At 41.2% G+C, this 25,171-nt stretch overlaps 1 protein-coding gene across 1 annotated transcript in view; it reads left to right on the forward strand.

Annotated features, from left to right (window-relative positions):
• Positions 1-3,706: 3,706 nt before the first annotated feature.
• Positions 3,707-25,171, forward strand: part of ca16b (carbonic anhydrase XVI b) — a 134,212-nt gene continuing 112,747 nt past the window's right edge. The window contains exon 1 of the mRNA XM_083971974.1: positions 3,707-4,073. Within this exon, the coding sequence (XP_083828100.1) occupies positions 3,989-4,073 (85 nt within the window). The 5' untranslated portion in view covers positions 3,707-3,988. The remainder of the gene's footprint in view (positions 4,074-25,171) is intronic.

The raw sequence follows: 25,171 nt of genomic DNA on the forward strand, positions 1-25,171 counted from the left end.
GCATGAATCATATATATCTCTTTCTTTTCCTTTTTTTAATCTGAAACACTATTTAACTGTCAGAAAATGTGTTTGGATGCCTCCAGAATCTCAGCTCCCAAAGGGTGAAAAAGATTAGAATGTCAAATGTCAAAGCACACTTTACAAATGCCTCATGAAACTACTAGAAAGTGCAAAGACATACTTTGTAAAGTGGAGGGTATAGTTTTGCGCCTCCATAGTTTTTCAGGATCTCGCCATATGGTGCTTTTGAAGAAGAAGAAGAAGCAGAAGGAGACAATGGTCACGACACATGTTACATTTGCTGGCTGTGGCTCTTTTATGTGTTTGAGAGTTTTTGGTGTGAACCAGGTTCAGCGTTGAGTTTGCATATTCTCATCGTGTGACCTTAAAGGGATAGTTCAACATTTTGGCAAATTGGCCCATAATCCCATAGTCATAGCAGTAGGTTCGTTACCTTTAATTGTCGGTGCAAGCTATTTTTAGAACGGCAGAGCAGAGCCGCAAGCTGCTCAGAGCTACGCTACGGAGGCTAATGGTATTTCTTGGTTTCCCTCATCAAACTCATCAAATACACAATCCAACAACTCCAAAATACTCTCGTGGACAAGTTGTGACCTGCACATTCACCACGCTATGAGATAATAACGGAACATTACGAGACAGAGTCGTTTTAGAGGTAAATTCATGCAAAACCGCTGATGCGCGCTGCCTTCAGGGACAGTTTTTCAGCAAGCAGTCTCTGCATTTACCTCGAAAACAACTGTCTCGTAATATTCCGTTATCTCATAGCGTGGTGAATGTGCAGGTCACAACTTGTCCACCAGAGTGTTTTGGAGTTGTTGGATTGTGTATTTGATGAGTTTGATTAGGGAAACCAAGAAATCCCATGAGCCTCCGTAGCGTAGCTCTGAGCAGCTCACGGTTCGGTTCGGCCATTCTAAAAAATAGCTTACACCGACAAATAAAGGTAACAAACATACTGCTATGAATATAGGGATTATGGCAATGGGCCAATTTGCCAAAATGTTGAACTATCCCTTTAAATTGTAGGTGTGAATGTAAGTGTGAATGGTGTTTGGTCTCTGAATGTCAGCCCTGTCATAGACTGGCTGAACTGTCCAGGGTGTACTCCAGCTTCACCCCAATGTCAGCTATAGGACACTGGGTGAAGTCACTCCACCCACTCCCCAGGGGAGCCTAAAAGGATGAGCAGGTCTGTGAATGAATTCATGAATTCCCTTTTCTGAGTCCTGTTGCAGAGCATGCAGGGAGGGAGGCTGATAAATGTTACAGTTCAGGAGAAAATTGAGTTTCAACAGGGGCTGCTATGCAACCACAAAATGAGTCTACAAGTACAAACACTCATCTGATTAAGAACTTCTCAGTTGCATCTTGTTTTTAATATTCTTAAGTTAGGATTTATCATGAAGAACATGCCACCCATCTGTTTCTGTTTCATTGTTACTTGCATGCTATTCATTTAACGTAGCTACTACTAAAAAAGCTCATCTTTTTTATTCAAGCTATAAGCATGTATCATGTCATGGTTGATTTCAAAACAGCTTCAAGGCAGGCTTTTGAAAAGGAAAACAAACACATCACAGCTTTGGCTTTGTGGAGCCTCGTGGCTTATTGCTTAAATGATGACAACAAATTTTCCCTCGGCCATTTAATTTGAGACTTTCTGTTAATTAAGTTTACACTGATTGCTGTTCGCGCCCTGTTATTCTTTATTTATTTATTTATTTTCAAACTTGAAGGTTGCACATTTTGTCTATGTGAAAAGTGATTTGCTGAAACAGCAGCGACACAAAAGGACACTGCTGGACTGTTTTTTCCTAAACAATCGATTAATTGTTTCGGTCTTTTAAAATGCCATGAGAGCGGTGAAAATGTCCTTCCTCAGAACCCAAGGTGATTTCATGAAACTCACATTTTGTCCGAACAATAGCGTGAAACCCAAAGATATTCAGTTTGCTATCATACAAGACAATAACAACCAGAAAATATCTGACATTTTTACTGGAGGGTTAACTTTGAATCAGTTGATACATTGTCATCTTACTTGCTTAGTTGTATACCTAAGATGATCCTAGGTTAATTAAAATTAAAATTGGCTAGTCACTCTAACTTTGGTCAGAACTACCTCCACTCAGACTGGTCAGTATGGTGTGACTATAACACAACTTTTTGGAGTCTGTCTGATTAATTAAAGGCCGACTCTGCTGTAGCCTATCACCTGACAGAATAAGATAGGAAGCGAAAAAGGAAACGTATTGAGAAACTTTTTTTTTGTTCAGGTTAATTGCATTTGATCAGTCAGAATACAGTTAGGTCTGGAATAATAATCAACCGTGGTGGTGTTGTGCAGCGCGCATGGAGGTAGTGCAGCCTGGAGGATTGTGCAAGGATGCCCACGAGGCTGTGTGAGCTTTGAAAAGGTAGGCATTTTGGAGGGGAAGCAGATGGCTCACATTAAAAGCAAAGGGCCCTTGTGACTGTCCTCAATGGCCCTGCAGAGAACTGGGTAATTAAATGAGAAATTTAATCAGATTCCTCAAATTAAATGTCCAGCTGGATAGTTCTGCAAGAACATCACTGACTACACATTTACAGAAGGGAGTGACACCGGTGGATGCATAATTCTCCAATCAGTACACACTCATACATGATGATATCCCAGGTGATGATTACTGCTAAAGTATTCCATTCGCAGTCCTGCCAGCAGGAGGCAAAGGGACATCACTGTGTGGCCACAGGAGGGTCATTTTAATAATGGGGCCTGGGAGGGAAGCAGCTAAACAGTGGATGACAGAATGGGAGGGGGATCAATGGAGTTTTTCTTTTTTATAAAGGGACACCATTTTATCTTTTTCTCTGTTTCAGAACAAGACTTCAATCCTCCTTGTAGATCCCACCCTGGCCGTAGCCAGATAATATTCTTAAAAGTGTTTCATCATCATGTTTGATGCAACATGTTTGATTCAACATGTAAAAGAAGGAGCAAACAGTCCAAATCCTGACATGAGCCATTTGGTCATCATCATCAGCATCAGCATCATCATCATCAGCCGCCGTAAACTGAAAACTAGAAAACCAGCCTCTGGGTCCGTTCCGAGTCATTTTGCATTCAGCAAAAAAAAAAAAAAAAAAAAAAAAAAAAAATCCAAGAACCGCCCCCCCTCCCTCCCTCTCTCTCTTTCCTCCGGTGCCCCCGCCCCGTGTAGACTCCCCCCCTCCCTCCCTCCTCTCTCTCTCCCTCCTCCCTCCCTCTCTCGCAGGCAGCCTGTCCGGTAGGATGGGACCAGTAAGCCAGATATCCATGCATGCCTGACCGCTAGTCTACTTCCTGGATGGAAGAATGGGACGTTTCCAGCAGCACTTTTCCTCGCGCCGCGCTTTGCCCTTCGCGACGCTGCTGACGCCGCGGATAATCACTTAATAATGATCACGTGTGATCAATATTATTCGACGACTTTTTTCCCCCCTCCCGTCGCTCTCTTCTTGTAGTTAAAGACAGCGATCGATCGCCGATTGACCCTCCACCTCCCCTCCTCCCTCTCCTTCTCTCCACACTCTTCGGGAATGTCGCTATCTGGAAAGCCGCTACAGGCACGGAGGAGTCCGACAGCAGATCTTGGAACAGTTTGTGCACGGCCGCGGCGTGCGTAGCGTTTTATTATTCCTCGAAGCTGGAAGCGGCTCCTGCTCGGACTGGAGGCGAACACATTAGTCCTTTTTTCTTTCTTTTCCTTTCCCCCCCCAAACAGCAGTGACTCTGTCCTAGTCTCACCGTTCTTTTTTACTTTGATGCTCCTTGCCTTCCGATAGCTGCTGTGCCAACTTCGTCTCAGCTTCCACCGTGTGTGTGATTTTTCTGTTCCTTTTTTTGCTGCTTGTTTTTAAAGAAAGACTTTGAAGAAAAAAAGATCGAAAAACTTTGTCACCCGTTGCCTTTCTTGTTGCTCTCGATGAGTAGTCTAACATGCGGAGGATACGGGAACCGAGTTACTGGTGGATTTTATCCCTGATGTTTTTAACCTTGCCCGAACACAAAGACTGTCATCCCGGTAAGTAGTTACTTTGCCAAACACGGGCTAAGCTTATATTTTGTAGGTGAAAGACAAACAACCAACACACAATGTTAAGAAGTCCGCACACTAGTAGGACTCGCCCACAAATAAATCACAGTAGAGTCCGAACAGTGTAAGTTAGCTTATTTTCCCATCTTATTTCATATGCTCCTGCTGCCGACCAGCACCTGGCGACCTGTGGCTGTGCAAGGAATCAGCATAGCCTATTTGTTTTACTTGTGCTTTATTTTGTTTGACTAGAGGTGGTAACGTTTAGCTCGGGGTTCCACTAACAGGGCCGAGCCGAGCCGAGCTTATAGCGGTCCAACGGTTGCAAACCGGAGCTGCTGCCGTGATTTGAGTGGGTTATTGATTAGGCAGCTGCTGTGTGGCGCTAACTGTCCTCGCGGAAGAAACGTTAGCGTTTAGAAATGTGTCCTGAGTGTGGTTCCGGACGACTCTCGGTTTGACCCTAACATGGTAGCCACAACACTGGTCAACCCATTCAACATGGTGCACAGTCCAGAAGGATTCACTAACCGTATGGAAATGTGCTATAACATTTATGTACGCGTGCACTCCGGGTCTGCGGCACTCTTTATGATGTTTCACTTTCTCCTGTGAAAAAACCGCCATTTCTTAATTTCAGATGCCGTTTTTTTTCTTAACGGTGTCCCAAGTTTTTCCTGACAGGCTGACTAGTTGTGGTGTCGGTGTGTGTGTGAGTGTGGAGGCACACACTCTGTGTCTGCTCGCTGTCATGTGCGTAGGTAGGACCGAGGATGAAGGCGATAGTTAGCGCTGTTGGCTCGTGGATGGATATGCTGTATGTATGAGGGGCGATCAATGCCACTGGAGCGGAAACCAAGTCCTGTGCTGTGTCTCAATTCGAATACTTTCATACTTCCACTAACTATTTTGAGTATTGCGTTTACACTGACAAGTATGGCAATATGCAGTGTACTGTAGGCCTAAGTACCTGGGTGATATGAGGGTCAAAAAGTTGAGTGTGGAACGACGGACAAATTCCCACCCTCATGATCGCCAATCCGCCATCTTGGCTATGCAGCGGAATATAATTGGCTATATCAACATAATGGAAGCCCAATGTCGAGATGAGAAGTCGGCCGACGTGGAGGCGGCATAATCTCCATGTTGCATGAAACTGGTGGCCCTCGCAAGCAAAAAACTGTACAAATAACTGCATTCAAACTAAGCGTTCAGAAGGTCAAAGGCAGCCTTGCCTTTTCAATGAATGCTGGCGAGGGCGCCTGGCGCGTCTGCGGCAGTGTCGATTTAAGGTTGCAAGAAGTTCAACTGTATGCATATGAGCAGCGTTGCCACCAGAAGCAGCAGCCAATTGCAAACCGGGATTCCCAAGGCGGGAGGAATTGAAAGAGGGGAAAAGGGCAAAGAGAAGAAGAAGATGGAGGAAAAGCTCATAATTGCGGTCTCCTTAAATCTGAATCTGAAATCTCTTAATTTATATACAGAGTATAATGAATAATACTCAGTGAAACATGTCTAATAGGCCTATAGGGTTTCGGTGTGAACGTACCATAATAGTAGTGGTTCAAAAAAAGAAGACGTTGGCAACCATTGCGATCGTTAGTTCCGGCAAGTGCACAATGACAGTATTCGATTTGAGACAACACTAACTGTCGAATTTTGCACACTACAGAAGGAAGTACTGCATAGTGCACGTACTGTACTATATGACAGTGTACTCATGGAAGTATTCAAATTGAGACACAGCTCAAGTCCTGCAATCTCTGCAACTGGAGGGGGGGATTATTATTGTTGCAACCGAAATCTATGGCCCATCAGGATCCAGTGCCACTACAAGAGATTAAACTGTTGGGGAAAAGAGGCTCTATTGGATAAAGCTGCCACCAACTGATTATTGATTAATCTGTAGATCATCTGAATTAATCAATTAATCTCTGAGCTGGTAAAATACCAGATGATGATGATGATGATGATAATAATCCAAAAACCCCCATCATATGATGACATCTTAACTTCATGATAGGCCAAATTCAGCACAAAATCATACAGAACAAAAACAAGGAATAACTTCTCACGAGTGTTTTCTTTTCTATTATTGGTTAAGTAAATCCCTTTTGAGACAAACTGCTTGTAAAAATGGGCTACAAATAAAATTGCCTTGCCTAATATGTTGCTTATGTTGATTAACCAATATTGTATTTCTTTACAATATAAAAAGTTAATAGCCTATATTTGTTCTTCTTCTTTAAAGGCTTGAAATGGTGAAAATGTCAATTTAGAATTTAAAATGAGATTGTTGATGGTTAGTATGATATCTTAACTAGACAAACGTCAACATTTTTTGGTATTTGTGCTTAAAATATAACTTAGATATTAATGTGATTGTCAGTTACTCTCTGCCAACTGACTTTTTGTGTCCTCGTCAAGCCACTCTGGCTATACTAGTGAACACCTAATTTGTTTTGATAGCTGTTACCATCACTACGTTTGATACAAGCTGTCAAAATACAGAACATGAACGTGGTAAACATTCTGAGATTAAACTATAACTGACATCTCAGTCAGGTTACCAAATATGGCGTAATACTGGTCTTGGTCTTGTGTTGACATATTTGTCTCTCAAAGCCTTTCTCTCTGTTTTTGAGACAAGGCTTGATTTGAGCTTAAATATTATTGGAAGTTTGTGGTAAGGGATCCATAGGTTGCGGTTGTGTCTGAGGCTGGGTTTAGGTTAAACATTGAACAACTTGACAGGCAGGAATTAGGTTTCAGATTAGATATCATTCGGAGCAGAATAAAATCACAGTGTAGAATATAGTATTTCCTCAAGGTTCATCAGCAGCAACGAAGAATGAGAGACAAACAGCTTTGATCAGTATTGCGGGACCTTGGACTTATCATGATATCTACTATGGACTGAAATACTTTGTGTGTGCTGTTTACTGTCCTCTCAAAGTCATTTTTACATTATAAGAGTGCGACAGGCAGCAACATTGTTGAGAATAATCCCATAAATTAGGTCATGATAGACTTTTTCAAAAGGATAATGTACAAAAATGAAACATTTTTCCCCATTAAAAAAATAATATATATATATATATATATATATATATATATATATATATATATATATATATATATATATATATATATATATATATATATATATATATATAGTGTGTATGTATTTGAAACTGTAAGACCGAGGATTTTCTATTGCAGGAAACAAAGAAAACTTAAATTACTTCTCATAAAAATTAGTGGAGAGGATGAGTAGATGGCCACTGATCATCATAGTAGTTGCTTATTGATTTTATGTGGACACTTTTTGGTACTGCAAACACAATCCAGTGTGTTTTCTCATATGAGTCTGTAACTTAATCCCAGTGATTATCAGTCAGGCCATATTATGCTTCAGTAGAGAGTAAATATCTCAGCAATGATATTATACATCATAGTTAGTGTACATCCAGAGTATGTTTTGACATATTGCTCCTCTGTGGCACCAATCATCCCCCATAGTGAAGTAGCAGTGATGTAACACAGACGAATGGTTTTTCTCTGAGTCACCCCCTTCTCTCCCCAACCCCCCCTCAGCCCCAAAATCCCCCAGTTCCATGCTTCCACGTCCTCAGTTCGCAGCTTTATTGACTGGTAGCCTTACAAGCCCCGAACATAGCTGAGTTTTCTTCTATGGCATGTCACACCCGACCTCTGACACATGGCAGAAATGCAGTGCAGGCAGACTGGCACACCGGCTAGTAGTTGGTGGAGCATAAATCCAATTTAACTACTGCTGCTGCTGCTGCTACTCTCTCACTGCTCACATAACTGCATTCATCTACCATTCTGAGCTGGATGACCTAAATATATATAATATGAAATTGCAGTTTGTGTCATTGACAATATTGATAAACTGGTGTTTACATGAAAATGGAAGTTGTACATTTTTCTCCTCCTCAAATCGATGCATATTAACAGGTGTAGCTGCTGATAAAATCGTCCTTTTTAGAGGATGTCGTTGCAGGTATCTTTTTTAGAGCAAATCGACAACAATACAGATTTATCAGCTCTGTTTAGAAAAACAGGCATGCTTTCTCTCGTTCTCTCACTCACTCACTCGCTCTCTCCCTCCCTCACAAATATCCCAGGATTTATTTCCCCCTGAAAACGTTGCTCCTCACAATAGGCCCGAACACCAGGAGTTGGGGGGTGTTCCTGGAAAAACTGTAGCCAAGGCACATACTCAGCCACATTTGGTTGTGCGGTTGAAAATATGCAGCTCTCCAGTCATCATCAGAAGAATTGCTCGTCACTAATTAAACGCTCCTGATTTAATCGCATAAGTAACGAGGGGTGGGGGGGGGGTGACTGGTGATACAACTGGGGAATAATGGGAACATGATTTTCAAAATTTTAGTAACAATGATCATAATAAAAGCTTTAAGAATCATTATACTGTAGGGATGGCCTCCACTGTCCACTGTCAACAGAATACCAGTGAGCAAACGTGTCGTTAATGCCATTAATGAGATCCTGATGTAGTGTTGTGCCAGCAGGATGCCAGCTGTCTGGACATCACTGACGCTGGCAACAGCATCATTATCATCAAGGTCCTCTCCATCTTCCCTGGATAATTGGTTCTGTATGTACAGTACTGACACTCGACGTTAACACTAACTTTCTCGGGGTTCTAAAATAGCATCAGTAGCATATGCTCAGCCTCGATCGTAGATGAGCTCGGCGCGCTGTTACCCGTCGTCTCCCCCACCAGCTGCCTGTGCCACCCACTAAACGGTCTGATGGGGAAACACTGCAGCTGCAATCACTTTTCACTCATGTGCGTAAAATTTGCCGGTTAGTGTTTTTTTTGCTAGTGATACTTGTGCATAGCGTATGGCTTCTCAAATTAAGTGATCAGCCTGTCTACTGCAGGTTGAAGTGTGCCACAACAGACCATAAATGGGACAATGTGGTGCTGCAGAGACACCCCGGCTTATATCATATACACTCCAGATAAAGGAACATCATCGTTATTTGTTTATTTCAGTGGCCAAAACGACCGCTCCAGCTGCAGCATGGCGCTACGTTAGCCTAAACAGGATAACATTAGCCGCGGTCAACCGTAGGCGTGGGGCGTTGCTACAGCAGAAGCAACTCACAAACATTGCACAACAGTTAGATTTTGACCACATATTGTTAAAACAAAGTGATCTTCTAAAACTCAGTCACCCTGAATTCTCCCGACACAGACCCATGGGACTTTTTGTAGAGCTGCTTCAGTCAGTTTCCTGTTATTTTTCATTCTGAAACGTTCTGTAGCACAGTTTGCATACTGATATTAAGCATCAATGACTTGTGTGTGTGTGTGTGTGTGTGTGTGTGTGTTTTCTTTTGCCCATGCACATGTTGATATTGGTTATAATGCCTCCCTTTCTTTTAAACATCTAGTTTATTCCCATGCAGGCTTGACTGCCCATAGGGTGATCACACTGCCCTCGTTGGCCTGTAAAGAATCACATGACCCACCCACTGTTGTAAAAAAAGATGGTCGTATTTTCAGAATCTTGCTGTCGGCTTTCTACCAAAACCCCTGACATCCTTTGTGTCAGCTTTAGATATTCAGTAGTCTGGCTTTGGAGAACACTTGTGCGTTATTTATACCGTGTCATGTGCGTTGTTGCGTTGTTTATAGCAGTGAACACTCTTGTGGTTTGGGAAAAGCGACGTTTTTCAAGCTGAACTGCTGTGGGGAGAAAAACTGCTTTATTTGCCCGAAAATAGCTTGTGAAATGAGCCACCTCTTAATTATCCAGTTTCCTCCATAAATTGGAAATTTCAATAGTCTAAATTTAGCTTTGTTTATGTTACAGCAGTGTTTAAAAAAAGAACAGGGCAATCATGATGAATGCTAAACATTCAAAATCATAAAAAAAAACCTTTTCAGTTGAGATGGCAGTATGGAAAGTTAGTGACACATGAAGAATCTTTGTAGGTTTCATTTCCGTAAAAGGGATGTTTTCCAATAGGAAAGTGTGATTCTGTTTTTTCTTGTGTTTTTCTGACTAAAAGGCAGGTTGAGAATTGCTCATAATTTCCCAGTGTGGTGTAGTCAGGGCAAGTGTAAACATGACCTTGTGTTACTGTCGGAATGGATCATTCCTCCGATCGCTTTTTCAAAATTGTGAGTTTCTGATTTTTGGCCATGATGCTACTCCATTTGAAAAGGTTAGGTCATGCAAATGTTTTAAATAGAAAGCACTTGTTAAGGGATTTCTGATGCTAGATGTAATGTGCACTAATAACACTTGCATTTTTCTCTGGGAAGAGGATTATATTGATGAATTGGAAGGTATGAAAACCCAGTTGATTTTGTTTGAACAACTGGCTAAAAGACTTAATAGATTTAATCATGATGGAACGTGCAGCCTCAGTACTACAGGACCTGTATAGAGAGGGCCTGGATGGACCTTGGACACTCATTAAAAAATACTTAAGTGAGAGGAAGGCACTTCAAGAATGATTATAATGATACAGCCAGTGTCTGTATATGACATGAATTCCAGTTTGTAGACAGAAAGTCAACCCCATTACGGAAATGTTGACACAGTGACTGCCTAAGTAAATTGAATATGTAATAGTCTGTAATTCTTGGTGAATGTATTTGTTGTGTGTGTGTGTAATGTCTTTGTTGTTGTAAAACTAAACTGTAAAAAAAAAAAAAAAAAAGTTGCCGTATATTCTGACACCAAGAAGTCATCAAAAGCACTAGAGTGCTATGGTAAAACTCAATGGTAAACTGGAGGTCATAGCTCCTCTTCCCTTAATATCCCAATAATGATATCCTGATATAGTATTCTTTCTTAAAATTACGTACAGGGTTTTCCTGTATAGCGAATTTGGTGGAGGCCGCCACAGCTAAATTTCTCACTGCCACCAGTCTGTATTTTTATTTTTTTTCTTCTTTTTTATCTCGGGCTTTTTTGTATTCATTTTGAAAGGACAGCTGGAGAGAGACAGAGAGACACAACTTCACAATAAAACCAAAGGTTACCTGTTCAACATAAACTCCGCTGTATCAGCACCGCCGCTGCAGCCTGAGCGGGGTCGCTCTGCACACTACGACTCCGCGGTGCAGACCCCGTGTCTTCCTGCTTCTCTCCCCACACACAGCGCCCTGTGCTGGGTCGCCCGGTGTGACCAGTCTCCCTGTAGCTCTGGACAGTACCTGCGGTCCCGTTGCCGCTGCTGTGCACCAGCTGCCGGTAATGACGGTGGTGCCAGTTGCTGTCGTTGCCGCAATTACCGGGGCTGCGGCGACCGCCGGTATGGGCACCGCCGCCATTAGCAGCGTCGAGGAAAGCTCCAGAGCTGGAGGGAGGCTGCTCGCCGCGCGGCCCAGCACAGGGCGCTGTGTGTGTGTGTGGGGGAGAACAGCAGGAAGACTGGGGTCTGTAGCTCCACGGCGCCACAGTTTGCAGAGCGACCCAGCTCAGGCTGCAGCGGCGGCTGGAAGCGGCTGTGTGTCGAGGAGAGGATCAGGGAGACTCGACGCGGCACCGGTACCGGTAATAACGGCGGCAACACATCCTGTGCTTCTCAGAATCCTAGTGGGGCTTTCAGCGGCAGACCGGCCGGGGGGAGGTGGGGCGCAGGCGCTGAATTCATGGGTTCATGTGTCTGTGGCTGAACAGCTCAGGGCGGTTACAACTACTTGTAGTTTCTAAGCGGAAGGGGCTGGGGACGAGGTGGGTCGAGTCGGGACGAGGAGGAGCAGGGGAGACGAGGGGATTGGATGGAAGCCTTCCGTGACAAATGGATAGTATGGTCAATTTCTATGCAGACCTACGGCTGATAGACTGAATGGATTTTTTTGGTTCTTTTTGCTGTGTAGATCGGATTACAGGACCATAATTGCCGTATAAACGACGTTAATAATAATTACCAATCTTCCAAATGGTAGACCATAGCTTTAAAGTTGCCCACATGTTTACAGTCATTGTTTCATCCGTAACAGACATCTTATTTATTCATTTGTTTATTTCGGGCATGTCAGTTGGAGCATCATCATCACACATCATCTTAGTTCTTGAATGTATTGTTGTAATTATCAAACTTTTGCCAAGCCAATTGGGAGAAAAAATAAGAACAAAAAACTTAACATTGATACATAAATGTTTACTAGGGAGCAGTCGTCCTCTCTGCTTTCACTGGCTCTTTCACTGGCTCTTTGCTGAGTAGCGCTAAACCAGTGACAGGATGTGTACCGTGTGGCCCACCTGTTTGCGTGCGTTTTCTTGTGCATGAGGGTGATTTGAAAACTAAACATGATCACACTACTACCATTGCAATGCAGTTTTAGTTTTTGTTTGGATTAGACCGAAAAGTGACTAATGCATAAAGAGACGATGTAGAAATATTTCCCCCACCCACACCCTGTGTTCTCCCTGCTATTCCAATTAGCAGAGTAATCACCCGCCTAAGAGTGTGGGCTAAAGCTAACTGCTTGTCCACCGGATGTTGCTGCATTCAAGTGCCGCAGCTGTGTCTCCATTTCAATAATGTTTCAGCAGCAGAGCATCTACAGTAGCAGTCTCTCCTTCAGGACCATCATTCCCAGTATTGTTGCTCTGCTGACATATTACAAGCTAACTGAATGCATTTGCAGCTCCTTTATGGCTGCACTGTAGCTATTTTCGTCTGTATATCCTGACTGACATATATTAGTGTACATCCTGTGTATTGTATATTAGCCGGGGGGAAGCCACAGCAAGTCTTACCCTCCTTTGCAGTCAGACATATTGACATTATTTATTTCAAATATCATTTTTACATGTGCTCAGATGTGAATTTCACCCTTCAGACACAAGAGCTGCAGCTGGCAGTAATTTGCATCGAAGTGCAGTGTAACAATGCTTTTTGTTTAGTTTGATAATAACAGTAATTTGACATTAATTGTGATTAAAAAGTTTATTTCTGTTAACCTGTGTTAATCAAGGCAATTGTTCATCACTTCATTACTTGGTGTGTATGGTTGAGTTCACCCAGCGTTTTCAGCCAAGATACTCTAAGCTGGTCACACAGCACCATTTTAATCATTTAGAATGACTCACAGCCACTTCACTCCAAATCATTTCATCCACGCACACGCACTTAGACACGCACGCAAACTGGATTTGACCAGGCTGGTTTGAAACAAGGGAGGAAACACGCTGTTGGGGGGAACAAGTGTACTTATTTCCTGTGTTTCATGACAATAGTGATTAATGTCCAGGCAATAAGGTACTGTCACTGAAGGACATCCACTGATGCACTCAAGGGCTCGGCCATATCAATAAATGTCCCGTGTCCTTCAGTCGCCATGTCCTCTTTGCCCTTAAACAATCTTGCCGCGGCGTGATACTGTGTCAGCTTTACTTACAGCCGAACTGTCAGTCACCGCTGCCCTGTGGAGAGGCAAGACAATGGAACCTTCAGGCTCCTTTTTCCTGCGTTGTGTTATTGTGGGTCAGCAGAGCATGTGTTTGCTTTGTGCTCATTTTTTTTCTCCCCCCTTTGTCTTTTTTTTCTTCTTCCATGGGCTACATGTAAAATTGTCTTTTTTCCGACTCGAGGAAAAACAAATTCAAAAGTAGGCTACCCGTCCATACGGCTCATTCTCCTCGTCTTAAATTGCTGCGACAATCGCTGAAGATATAGGATTAGGCTGTGCATGTTTAATCAAGCTCAAGGTGCCCCGCAGAATGCAAAATAAGCTCGTTGAATGAGAGTCAAGTTATGTTTGATGAATTGATTTTTAACCTCTGCATAAATTATAATCTTGTTGTGTTGAGCAGCTGGAGAAATGTACCAGAATGAGAAAGTGAAACAGTCGCTCTCCTGTAAGTTAGAATGGAAGTCATGAGTCTGCTTGCCAAACTCTCCAAACTGTGTGGAGTAGATGTCACTGTCAGAACAGACACGCATTTTGTTTATTTGAAACCAAAACAGAATGCTTTACAATGAAACTGAAACAATGCCATGTAAACCTGACAGCCCTCAGATCTCAGGCTTTAGCTGTTGTTGAGCACATTTTGAAAAGGAAGAAGAAGAAGAATGAAAAAGTACCGCAGGGTGTTAGTTTTATACAGCTGGATGTTTCACTGTGTCAGACATCCTCAGTGGGCTACTTTTAACATACTGATCTCAAAATGTGTGTAAAAAATTAATTTTTATATAATGTATTGATTGATGTGATTTCAAGCCTTAAAGATATTTATTTATTGAGGCCGACATAAATATCGGAGAACCTGATAGCTCAATTTAACTGTTGTGTAAACAGACTTTTTAAAATCATGTTCAATTAAATTCCTGTATTTAAGAATAAATGAACATGACACACATTAAGGGTGGGGTGGGTCACTAAAAAAATCGATATACGGACGCCAAGTATCGATGTGAACAGACCAAGACGTTTAACTGAAGTATTCATTTGAAGACAGCATAAAAAAAGCTAATGAACTGCAATCGCAGCATATTGCAATATTTTTAATATCACAATGATATTGTATTGCAACACAAGTATTGTGATAATATCATATTGCAGGGCCTCTGGTGATTTTCTGTCCTTCAGTCTTTTCATGTATTGGCATGTGAATGACGCTTGGGAAGCTGATATCAGCTGGATGATTTATCATCCCTTGACATAAATTAGTATTTAAGATAAATATATATATACTATATATGAAGAGATAGCCAATTCATCTGCAGTATGAATTCAGATTGTTTTTACAGCTGCAGAAAAGGTGGGAAGGAGAGTGTTTAATAAGAGTGTGACTTAAGTCCTCACAAAAAGAAGATTAATTAGCTACAGTTAGCGTTAACAACTAACTCACTTGAAGCACCTGCCAGTAATTGCACCTCCACACTGTGTGAAGTGTACAATCTCTACCTTTTCATTGTAAGATGTCTACACATGTTCTTTTGCTCAGGGGGAGCAGGGGCAGAGTTGACTAAATAGCCAATACTACTGTGCAAATTAGACTTGGCGATGACGATGAAGCTTCCACTCACCAAAATGCTGTAGTGTAAAAAAAAAAAAAAAAAATCAATTTGACTAAGGAAAAATGTGGGTCCCTGGGAGATAAATACATCAAAGTGTTATAAGCATATTGCTATGGCATTGCATCATAGCTTGATTATGTATTGTTGATTTTCAGAAATATACTAAGGGAATAGTACACAGAGAATAGTACTTAAGCCTTTTCCATAGATAACTTCATAATGGAATAATAAATTCAGGGTCATTCATCACATGAGTGGTAGGTACAAAGGAATAGTCGTAATCAAATACAGTTTAGCTGGGTATGAGCTTAACACTGAGTCAATACCCACTTTTCCACTCCAATGCTAAACCCATTCCATTAATTCCTTGTTGAATGTGTTTTTTCCCCCTCCCCTTCCTAAGTTAACACTGAGAGATCAGTCCCCAGGTTCCTTCCTCTGGCTTTAGAATGAGATTGATGTTGTGTTTGTTTCTCTCCAACACTTGGACGGCCTCTCTGGGAGCTTTTCCTTATTTCTAGACAAAGATCTGAGGCAACAGTGGGGAAAGGGTCACCGCTATCAAGCCATGTAACTACACGTCAAGACGGTTCAGCATTTCAGGTGGCGATGCACCTCCAGGGGCTCAATTTATTTGTGTGTGTGTGGATGTTTTAGCCGTGAAATTTGTGAAAGGAAAGTGTTATGTAGTAAACGCGACAAAGGTGGCTAGCGTGGAAATTTGTGTTGGTTAATTTCGGAGATTTCCAAGGGAGAGGATGTGCTGAGTTGGAGAGTTTTTTGGAGGCAGAACAGGAGTTTGGAGAGGACCCCTATCGATCCTGTTGACACGCTCCCCTTTGGGGAATGCAAATGCTTATGTTCTTCAACACAAACATTCAAACCCTCCCGGTAATGGAACCCTAATTAACTAGGGATTTGAATACCATGGCCTTTTCCTTTGACATTTTCATATTTCACAAAGATATTGTTTCACGCTTCCTCAACAAAGACAACTCAAGTGTTTATTAGATGGTGGAAATAATTTAGATGACAACACGGTCAACAGCTGAATATGCTGATCATTTAAAAAAAAACAAAAAAAAACACACTTTACAATTGATCCTCTGGTAATTTTAAACGCGCTGTATACAAATTCCTGTGTGTCTGCTGTTTCTGTCAAACTCTGACGCCAGCTGAAGGTGTGACAGCAGCTGTGTGTTGTTGTCGCAGCTAATCCGAACCAAAGTGTTTACCGGCGTGGAGAGGGAGACCTGTCCCCAGGTAAGCACTAATCACCGAGGGACCCCAGAGATCATCTGTTCCCACACTTTCCAGCCAGCCACGAGGCAGGTGGGAGCTAGCAACCGCTCTGCCTCGATGGCCTCACGGTCCTCAAGACAATCATCTGTGTTGCTGTAATGTTTAGATTTAAATGCTTCTGAGTAGGCTTTATGGCACCGGTGACATTAGCGAGTGCCATCTTGGTGGAATGAAAGTTGTTGCTTAGCGATAAAGAGAGGCTAATTTGGTATTCGAGCCGATGAATATTATAATTGTCCTGTCAATGTGAGGATGGAAGTATTTTTATTCAGTAAAGAGGATTTGGAGGGCAAGCAAAGAGGACAAAATGCTTAACACTGACACGACTCAATGTTGTTGTGACCCATTGTGTAAAGAAGACAGTTGATAGATGGTTGAATTGTGTAGAGCTGCAACAACTGGTTGATCAATTGATGACTAAATCAGCTGCTCACATAAGTCTCACTCAAGTAAGTTGTAACAAGATGGTAAAATGTCCCCTATTGTTTGTGTGATAAACAGAAGTAAATTGGATTTTTTTCCCCCCTTTATTTTAAAGAGGAAACAAAAGATTTGTTTAACTAAGTGACAGATTGATAATGAAATGGTAACTTGTAACCCAGGTTTTTATCAAAGGAAAATAAACCATTAAAAACCAGTTGAATGGCTTATACCAGTAATCTGTAGAAAATAATACAGCCTAGTTATTAATGTGTTATGTCCTTCACTTTATGTTGCAGTTTATCCATCCTGTCAAGGATTTGTGTCTCACATTATACAGCTTTATAACTCTATTATAACACTTGAACCGTATAGGGCCATTATAAAATGCTCTATAATGTGTTATGCGTATTATGTCTTATGATTGTTTATAATGATAGTTATACATGTTTATAAGCCAATTATAACACATTATAACTATATTTCTAATGCATTATTGATGTGGGCATTGTCAGTGAGTTACTAACAATTATAACGTATTATAATACCTGACCTTATAAATCATGATAAATGCTTTATAGTGTTATGATTATTGTTATAAAACATTATGATCATCTATAACTATAGTTATACAGTGCTTTAACTGTTTTATAACTCATAAGTATGATTATAATGTATTATATTAAAGATAGACTTTATTATTAGACTCAAGGTTATAGAGATAGGCGTCAAATAAAGTGTTACCTTTTGTTTAATATGCTTATTGAAAAGGCAGCGGTTGAACAAGCCTAATTTGCACCCATAGCAACAGCTGATCAGTGGTGAGTCGATGAGAACTTTGATTTATAATTCACAACAAACTGGATGTTTCCATTTGTAGTGAAATGAGACGGGGGATTGGGACTTCTTTTGTGTTGTTTAAAGTAGTGTCTGTGTCTCTTGCTGTGGCCCTGGATGTGACATAACAGTGAATGCAATTTGTATAATTAAAAGTTTCAGACAGCGAGCCACTTACTCATGAATGAAGAGTTTCAATCTCTCCTTTTTTATTTTTCTGAGGCAGTAGCCTAATGGAAAGGTAACAACAATTGTCAATGCCGATCAGAGCGGCGTCGCTAGCAGAAATAACAGACCTTGGTGTGATTGACCAATCAGAATACAGCATTTAATAGAGCTGTGTAATGAGACCAGTTAAAAACTGTAGCCAAGCTTATGGGATCTAAAGCAAAAGTGGTGAAAGGAGGCAAGACATAGTGTTAGTGTGGTGTTTATTTAGAACTAATGTAGATCAGCACATGACAGTAGAAGGTACATTCCTTATACCATCGCTACTAATGATGGAGCAAATGTAGAAAACGCTGTCAATTAAACACAGCGTAGCAGCACATCGACAACATATAGAAATGACTGATATTTGAGCAGGCGGATGAATAAATGTCACTGTGATCTTCCAACGCCTGAATCTCTGTGGCTTATTGTTTTTTCATGCCCAAGCTGAAAAAATTGTGTTTTTTTTCTGAAATAAAGACAGTTGTGGAATCCTAAAGACCATTGAAGATGACGGGAATAAGATTCTTAGCATGGGGGTAGGGAGAAGTTTGGAGGAGTGGCATGGATTGGTTTTGGATTTGTCTCATGTTCGTGCTTGCATGATTTCTGAAACTTGCATATTGTATCTTTAGTTTCTTTGATTTAGAAGCATAAACTGTGGAAGTACACATCACCTGTGTGGCATATTTTTCACTGGGGATTTCTAAGCCTGGATTGAGAGCTGCACTGATTAGTATATTCATCTACTGGTTGACGGACAGACAATTAATTGGCAGCTAATTTGATAATCAATCATTTGTCATTCAAGCAGAAATGCCAAACACTCACAGATTAAAGCTTTTCCAATATAACGATTTTTTTCTCCTTTTGCCAGTGTCTGATTACATCATCTCAGGCTTTAGGAAATTATAATGAGCACCTTTTTATTTCTTTTTTTGCTGACAATTTCTGAAAATACTAAATTGATTATGTTAGACAATGTTCAGCAGATTGAGTGTTCTATGAAAAGTCAGTAGTTGCAGCCCTCAGCCAGAGTAGGGTTTACTCTAAGATTAATTCCATCACTGGTTAATTGGTTGTTTCTATTTCCAACAGCAGTTTAATTTAGGGAGAAATTGTTGCGTTAGCTGTTTGAAATAACAATTATTGTACAATGACATCAGCCAGACAGGTAACAAATCCTCACATTTAAGAAGATGAAATTAGAGAATATTTAGCATTAGTGCTTGATCATAGTAGCAGCAGATACGTTTTCTGTTGATCACCCACTTGTTTCAGCTGCGGTCTACTGTTTGCTGTAATCTTGCCAATTACTGGACGTTGACACAGAGACCTAAGTGCCTGGGCGGAGTCGAGAGGGAACATGCAAGTCACAGCTATGACTGGCTTTTCTGTGATAACCCTGGAAACCTGTTAAACTGGCAAACACACACTTTGAAAAATCACCACAGGCTTTTTTAAAATGTTTTTATTATTATTATTTTTCGTGTAAAATCAAGTACAAATCCAACCTTGTATATTCTTGGACCAGCATGCATTAGGGTTTTAAGTACTGCAGTCAAATGCATTTGCACGTTGGCCTCAGCACTCAGCTGTGACGCTGCTGCTTGATTGGAGTCACGGCGAAGCGCTGCTCATCTCAGAGCTGTTTCCCAGCCTTTGTTTGCCCCCGCCCGCGTGTGCATTAGATCTCATGTTTATTAGCCTTGGATTTGTTTTGATGCCGCTTCCACTGCATGGAGGTGATGAAATTGGTGCCAATAAGGCGGCTTCAATAAGGTCCATGCGAAATGACATTGTTGTATGGATAGTATAACGTTTACCAGAATGGGCAACACTGTCATGTGTCGACAAGTGCCCGGCTGTCACATATGGAAGCGAGGCCAGCGGAGGAGCCTCCATCAGAGCAGATGTCCTCATTTGTCACGAGTTCCATGTTGGCATTAATGATAGGTGCTTTAATCGTCTTTAATCCCTTTTGGCTAATTAGCTTTTCATGCCACGCCACACAATTTCTTCCGTCACAATACTTCTAAAGTTAACCAGCGGGAGCATTTTCCTATTGCTTCAACTGCAGCTACTGGATTTCAAAATGTGACATTTCCTTACTTCCTCCTCTCATTTATTTGAACACAATGTTGAAAAGTTCTGACATAATTCACATATGTTGGGAATATAAGTAAAAAATAAAATTTGCTAAGTAAATTATAAATTTGCTTTCCTTACTTAATGGCTAAGTACAGGTGGACACATATTGTGTCATGTTAGTTGCAACAAAGGCAACAGTGGGTTGAGGAGCGACTGCAGGAGAACAGCTTGGTGTGTGACAAAGATTTATAATTTGCTTAACTATATAAATTATATTTTAGTGTGTTACTTGTGGGCAGTTGGGTTCAGTGTGCATGACTTCTACAAAACCTCCTACAAAACAATGTATCAAATTAACAAAAAATTAGAGACATTGAGAATGATACAGGGTTCCTACACAAGTATGGAAAGTATGAAATTTGATTGTATACATTTCCAGGTCTGGAAAAGTATGCAAAGTGGAAACTATTGTATGGAAATATATTTATCTTAATACTTATCTGGGTTTGATCTTATGTGAAGTTATCTGGGTTTATTATTTTGTATTCACTGTTAGCTACCATCTCCTGGAAATTATTTGGTGACATAATGGCATACAAATTCAGAATAATCAAAACAAATGATTAATTGCATAATTTATTTACATGATACACATGTAATTACTAAAATGTCACAAATTATTTGAATTTTTTAACCGAGAAGACTGGAAAATGTGTAGGAACCCTGATATTCAAAGACTTTTATTGTCATGTCACTATATTTCCAGGACATACAGAAGAATCGAAAATATGTTTCTCTCTCACCTTAAAATATACAGTATAAGATATCAATTAAACACTCGAGAAAAATAAAATGAAGTAAAATATAACATAATAAATCATGTACAAGTAGTGCAATATGGTAGCAGCTTGTTGAGATGTACAATTCTCAGTTCATATATGCATCAGTTGTAAGAAACTGGTATTCTATCATTTTGCAGCTCAGATCAGAACATTCTGCGTCGCCGCCTCTGCAAGTTTCTGGAGAAATAACGAATGGTGTACAGTACAGTAAACATTAGGCACAAGTGAGACTACTAAAGGGCCTGTTAGAGAGATACGGAGCGTGTTGCTCTTCATGGGTTTTATTTATCGTCTCTAAATTCAGCCTTCAAGTATTGATTAGAGTCCAACATCAAAGAGCAGTTAAAGAGGAAGGGAGGAGGCCTGGCTGCTTGTATGGCCTCAGGCAGGCATGAAGAGCCTGTTTGGATGTGATGCATGGAAGTGATGCATGCAAAGTCCTGGTGCAGTGCTTTTATTTATGGCTAACATTGAGTCATTTGGCCAGTGAGCTGCAGGTTAGGTTTTTTGCCTCAGTACCACACACTCATTTTCTACTAAAGCACATTTGACTCCACACACACACACACACATATATGTATACCGTATATTAATTTGCAGCCATCCTTTTTCTTTTTTTCCTTTTTTTTTTTTTTTTACGACCGGACACTCAAACGACCTTACGGCGGTGACAACAACATACATTTTCAGCCTGGTTGTCTCCGACTGCGGTCACATCATTACTCCCGACAGCATCAGTGTCACGCTCTACCCCGCTGAATTAGATGGAGCCATTTACATTGCCAGTAATCAGCCATCACCATTCATGAACACCAGCAAATGTGTGAGGAGTGTAATGTATCCACCAGAGGCTGCAGAATTTATTTCAGAATCAATAACCAGACAATTCATGCGGGGCCGCACACACCGCGTCCCGAGGTATGACCTCATAAGTTCTCGGCACTTAAGTGACCCAGTTGCCACGTCGAAAATTGAAAACCTCACTTTACACAGTAAATTTTCCCCCCTTACACCGTTATGTACGGTCACGCCGCTGTGTGCGGAGACATGTTGGGAGGATTGTTTATCGTAGCCTGTGAAAGGAACAAGCTATAGCCGCTCTATTAAAGAGGTCAGCGGCCCCTGGATTTGTTTAATCTTGTTAATGGTTTTCATCAGAGGCCCCTGATGCACTCGATCAGCGAGTGCTCCAGCTATTTAATGCACTTAATTCACTGTGCCCGCGTCGCTCCAGGAGCACATTTAACAGCAGATTGACACAATTCAGATTTAATGTACAATTCCAGCATTTTTGAGGAGCAGCCATCGACTTCTCCGCAGGAAGTCTTGTAGTTTTAATTCATAAAAGAATCAGTTTTGCTGAGACAATAGAACAATAGTTCATAGTTCTTCACGGGCTTCTTATGAATAGAGAATAAATGCCAGGAAGTGTGTTTTTTTTTTCTTTTTCTGTTACTTTTATTTTTTTTTTCTATTCAAGGAAGACGTAATACACTGGAGACTTTCATCTGGACCTTTTTCGCCCACATGCTCTGTCAAAGTCTGACGTTTGATGTGCCGCGTTTCTCACTGATTCCTTGTTGCAAAGGGGCTGAAGAACACATGACATGTGGCGCTGCCTCCTAAACTCTTGACTGCAGTTCATAATACAGCGTATTACAGGTGGCGGACGGCTTCACGCTATACCGAGAGGAAAACTGCAGGGGAAGGCAGGTGTCTGAAGTGAGAGTGGATCGAGAGTGGGTGACACATTTGGATTTAATTATAATGAGATGGTCTTATCCACATTTCAGCAGATACTAAGTGTAGAGAAGAGACAGAGCAGAGCAAGTGTGGCATAATGAGAGAGCCGAGTACGCCTCCTTTGCCCTTCCTCCTATTCTGCTCGCTTTGTTGTTCAAGTTCCCTAATGAAACACAAACACAAATGTTTTTTTCTATTGGAGAGGTGGTCCAAGGCTGCAATGCACACAATGCCTACAAGAGTGTGTTCATCTCACTCTCTGTGTATGTGTGTGTGTGTGTGTGTGTGTGTGTGTGTGTGTGTGTGTGTGAGTGAGTTTTTGGACTTAATTAAAAAGTTAGTCTTGAGTTTCTGTCACTTTACTATTTCCACTTGTCTCTGTGTCTCACTATGAAGCTGTATTTGAGGCTATCAGCACCCTGCATGACATTGAAGAAAAACACACACACACACACATCTCGCCTCAGCTCTGAATGTGCAGTAGCACTTCTGTCAATTAACATGATGAACAAAAAGCCAGACAGGTCTTGACATGCACACACACATATGCTCATATGTGCAAAGATGAAAAAAAAGAAAAAGATTAAGACCGGGTGTTAAGGGGTATTTTTAAATGAGTTTGTACAATTTTTATTTTTCATCGATTCGGTCAAATAACATTTTTTTTTTAACCCTAAAACGAATGGGCTTAATTTGACTGTAATGTGGCTCCATCTCTCTGGCCCAGGGGTGCTGATGTCCTCTTTGCTGAAACTGCTTGTTTGCTTTTAGCTGTGTCGGCCTAAATATCTGCATTGGGATTTGAGTTGTTGTTTTATTATTTCTGAGCTTGATGTTTTGGCCCTAAGGCCCGGCTCCCTCTGTGCCATATCTCCGGCTGATCTTGGCAGTTCTCATGTTCCAGAGGTCCTTGGTGTGACTCGAACACTTCCGGGGAAATTGAGCCACATCGCCCACTTCCCGAGAAATGAGAAACACATGCACTCTCAAGATCAAGCTCCGCTTCCTCCATCTCTATGCTGCACTGTTTCAGAGAGAGAGAGAGAGAGAGAGAGGGAGGGGGGAGAGAGACACCCCCAACCTGGTTTCACTGCTATTACCACCACCAGTATCTATAAGGAGACTGACGGGCTGATCGATGCATTTTTTCAAAGATACCGCACTTTCGCCACAAAAATCGCACATTTACGTGCAAAATGGAGAAATGGGTCCACATTTCAGTTGCAGAAAGATGGAAAATTGTGCATGTTTACTTCACATAGGAGCAGCCATTAACCCCTAATGTTCCCCTAATTACACAACGTAAAATGTTATCGCGTTGCACAAGAAGATACACAAAATCATGTGTGTGCGAGAGACAATAAATATAGCCCAATGATTAAAAATAATTATGCTTATGCTGCATATGTGGAAATATTGAATTGTTTAAGTGATTTGGACAAAGTGATGTTTTGTTGGTGACAGCTGCGTGTGTGCGTGCGTGCGTCCATGCATGTGTGCCAGCCCAAAAGATACAGAAGTTAGAACAGGGTGTTGGGGGAATCAATTTTTTTTTCTTTTTTTCATCAAATTGCATCTTTTGCCAGCTCCCACAGTTTTTGCAAGTTCCCTCAATGTTAGCAATTTCATCCTATCCACCTTTTTCGGAACGTCAAAAACGTAGCCTGTTTTGCTCTTCCGGTGGAATTTTATGTTTACGTTTCCATGGTTTCAGTAGTCGCGGTAAATGCATGGATTTTTTTTTTTTTTTTTCCAATGAAAATCTGTAAAACGCATGGATCATCACACCAGCTTTTAACAGTGGATATCACACAAATTGACATCCGTGTTAAAAGCCAGCGTTAATAGATCCATGCGTTTACCGCAACTATGTCAACGACTGAAAACCATGGAAACGTAACCGTACAATTCCACCAAACCGGCAAAACCGGCTTCCGGGTTTGCCCATAGATGACGTTCGGAAACTTGTGGATACAACTGCATAAATACCCCATACATTGTACTATGTATAATTGTTGCATTTTTTGAGAACCAAGGATGTTTTTCCACAACCACAAAACACTCTGGAAGGACTGTTTAACATCTAATAACATCTAAAGTACAGTAAAATGAATAGTTTTTAACATATGTTTGTCATAAGTAGAAGTAAAACAGGAAACTAAGCACATGTCCTTGTGTATGACACTTGGCTCTATACGTTGCAGATGAGACAGCAGCTGTCTCCCATACAGTACGTTTCTCATATACATAACGACTCTGCATCAAGAGCCTGGCCTGTAAAAACCATCTCCCTTCTGCTGCTACGAATTTCGACAGAATAACATAAAAGTTGTTTAGACTGTAGTTTGTCTAATTAGTGCATTTAATGATATGCCTTCACTCTCCTCCTAATTAAAGGAGTAGCTGAGAAAACAAGGATGAGCGGTGCTTCCTCTCCCTCACCAGCCACCATGAAGCGTGCATGTACTTTACTGTACCAGTGTAAAGCAGGGCGGAAGAATATAGCAACGCTGACTTTATTTTACCACCCAATTAGGTACGTGGCCTTCATTAGGCTCATGAAGGTGATGCAGCGGTTAAACACATTGTTGAATTGAA

Source organism: Trachurus trachurus, assembly GCF_905171665.1.
Source record: "Trachurus trachurus genome assembly, chromosome: 5".
NCBI lineage: Eukaryota > Metazoa > Chordata > Actinopteri > Carangiformes > Carangidae > Trachurus > Trachurus trachurus.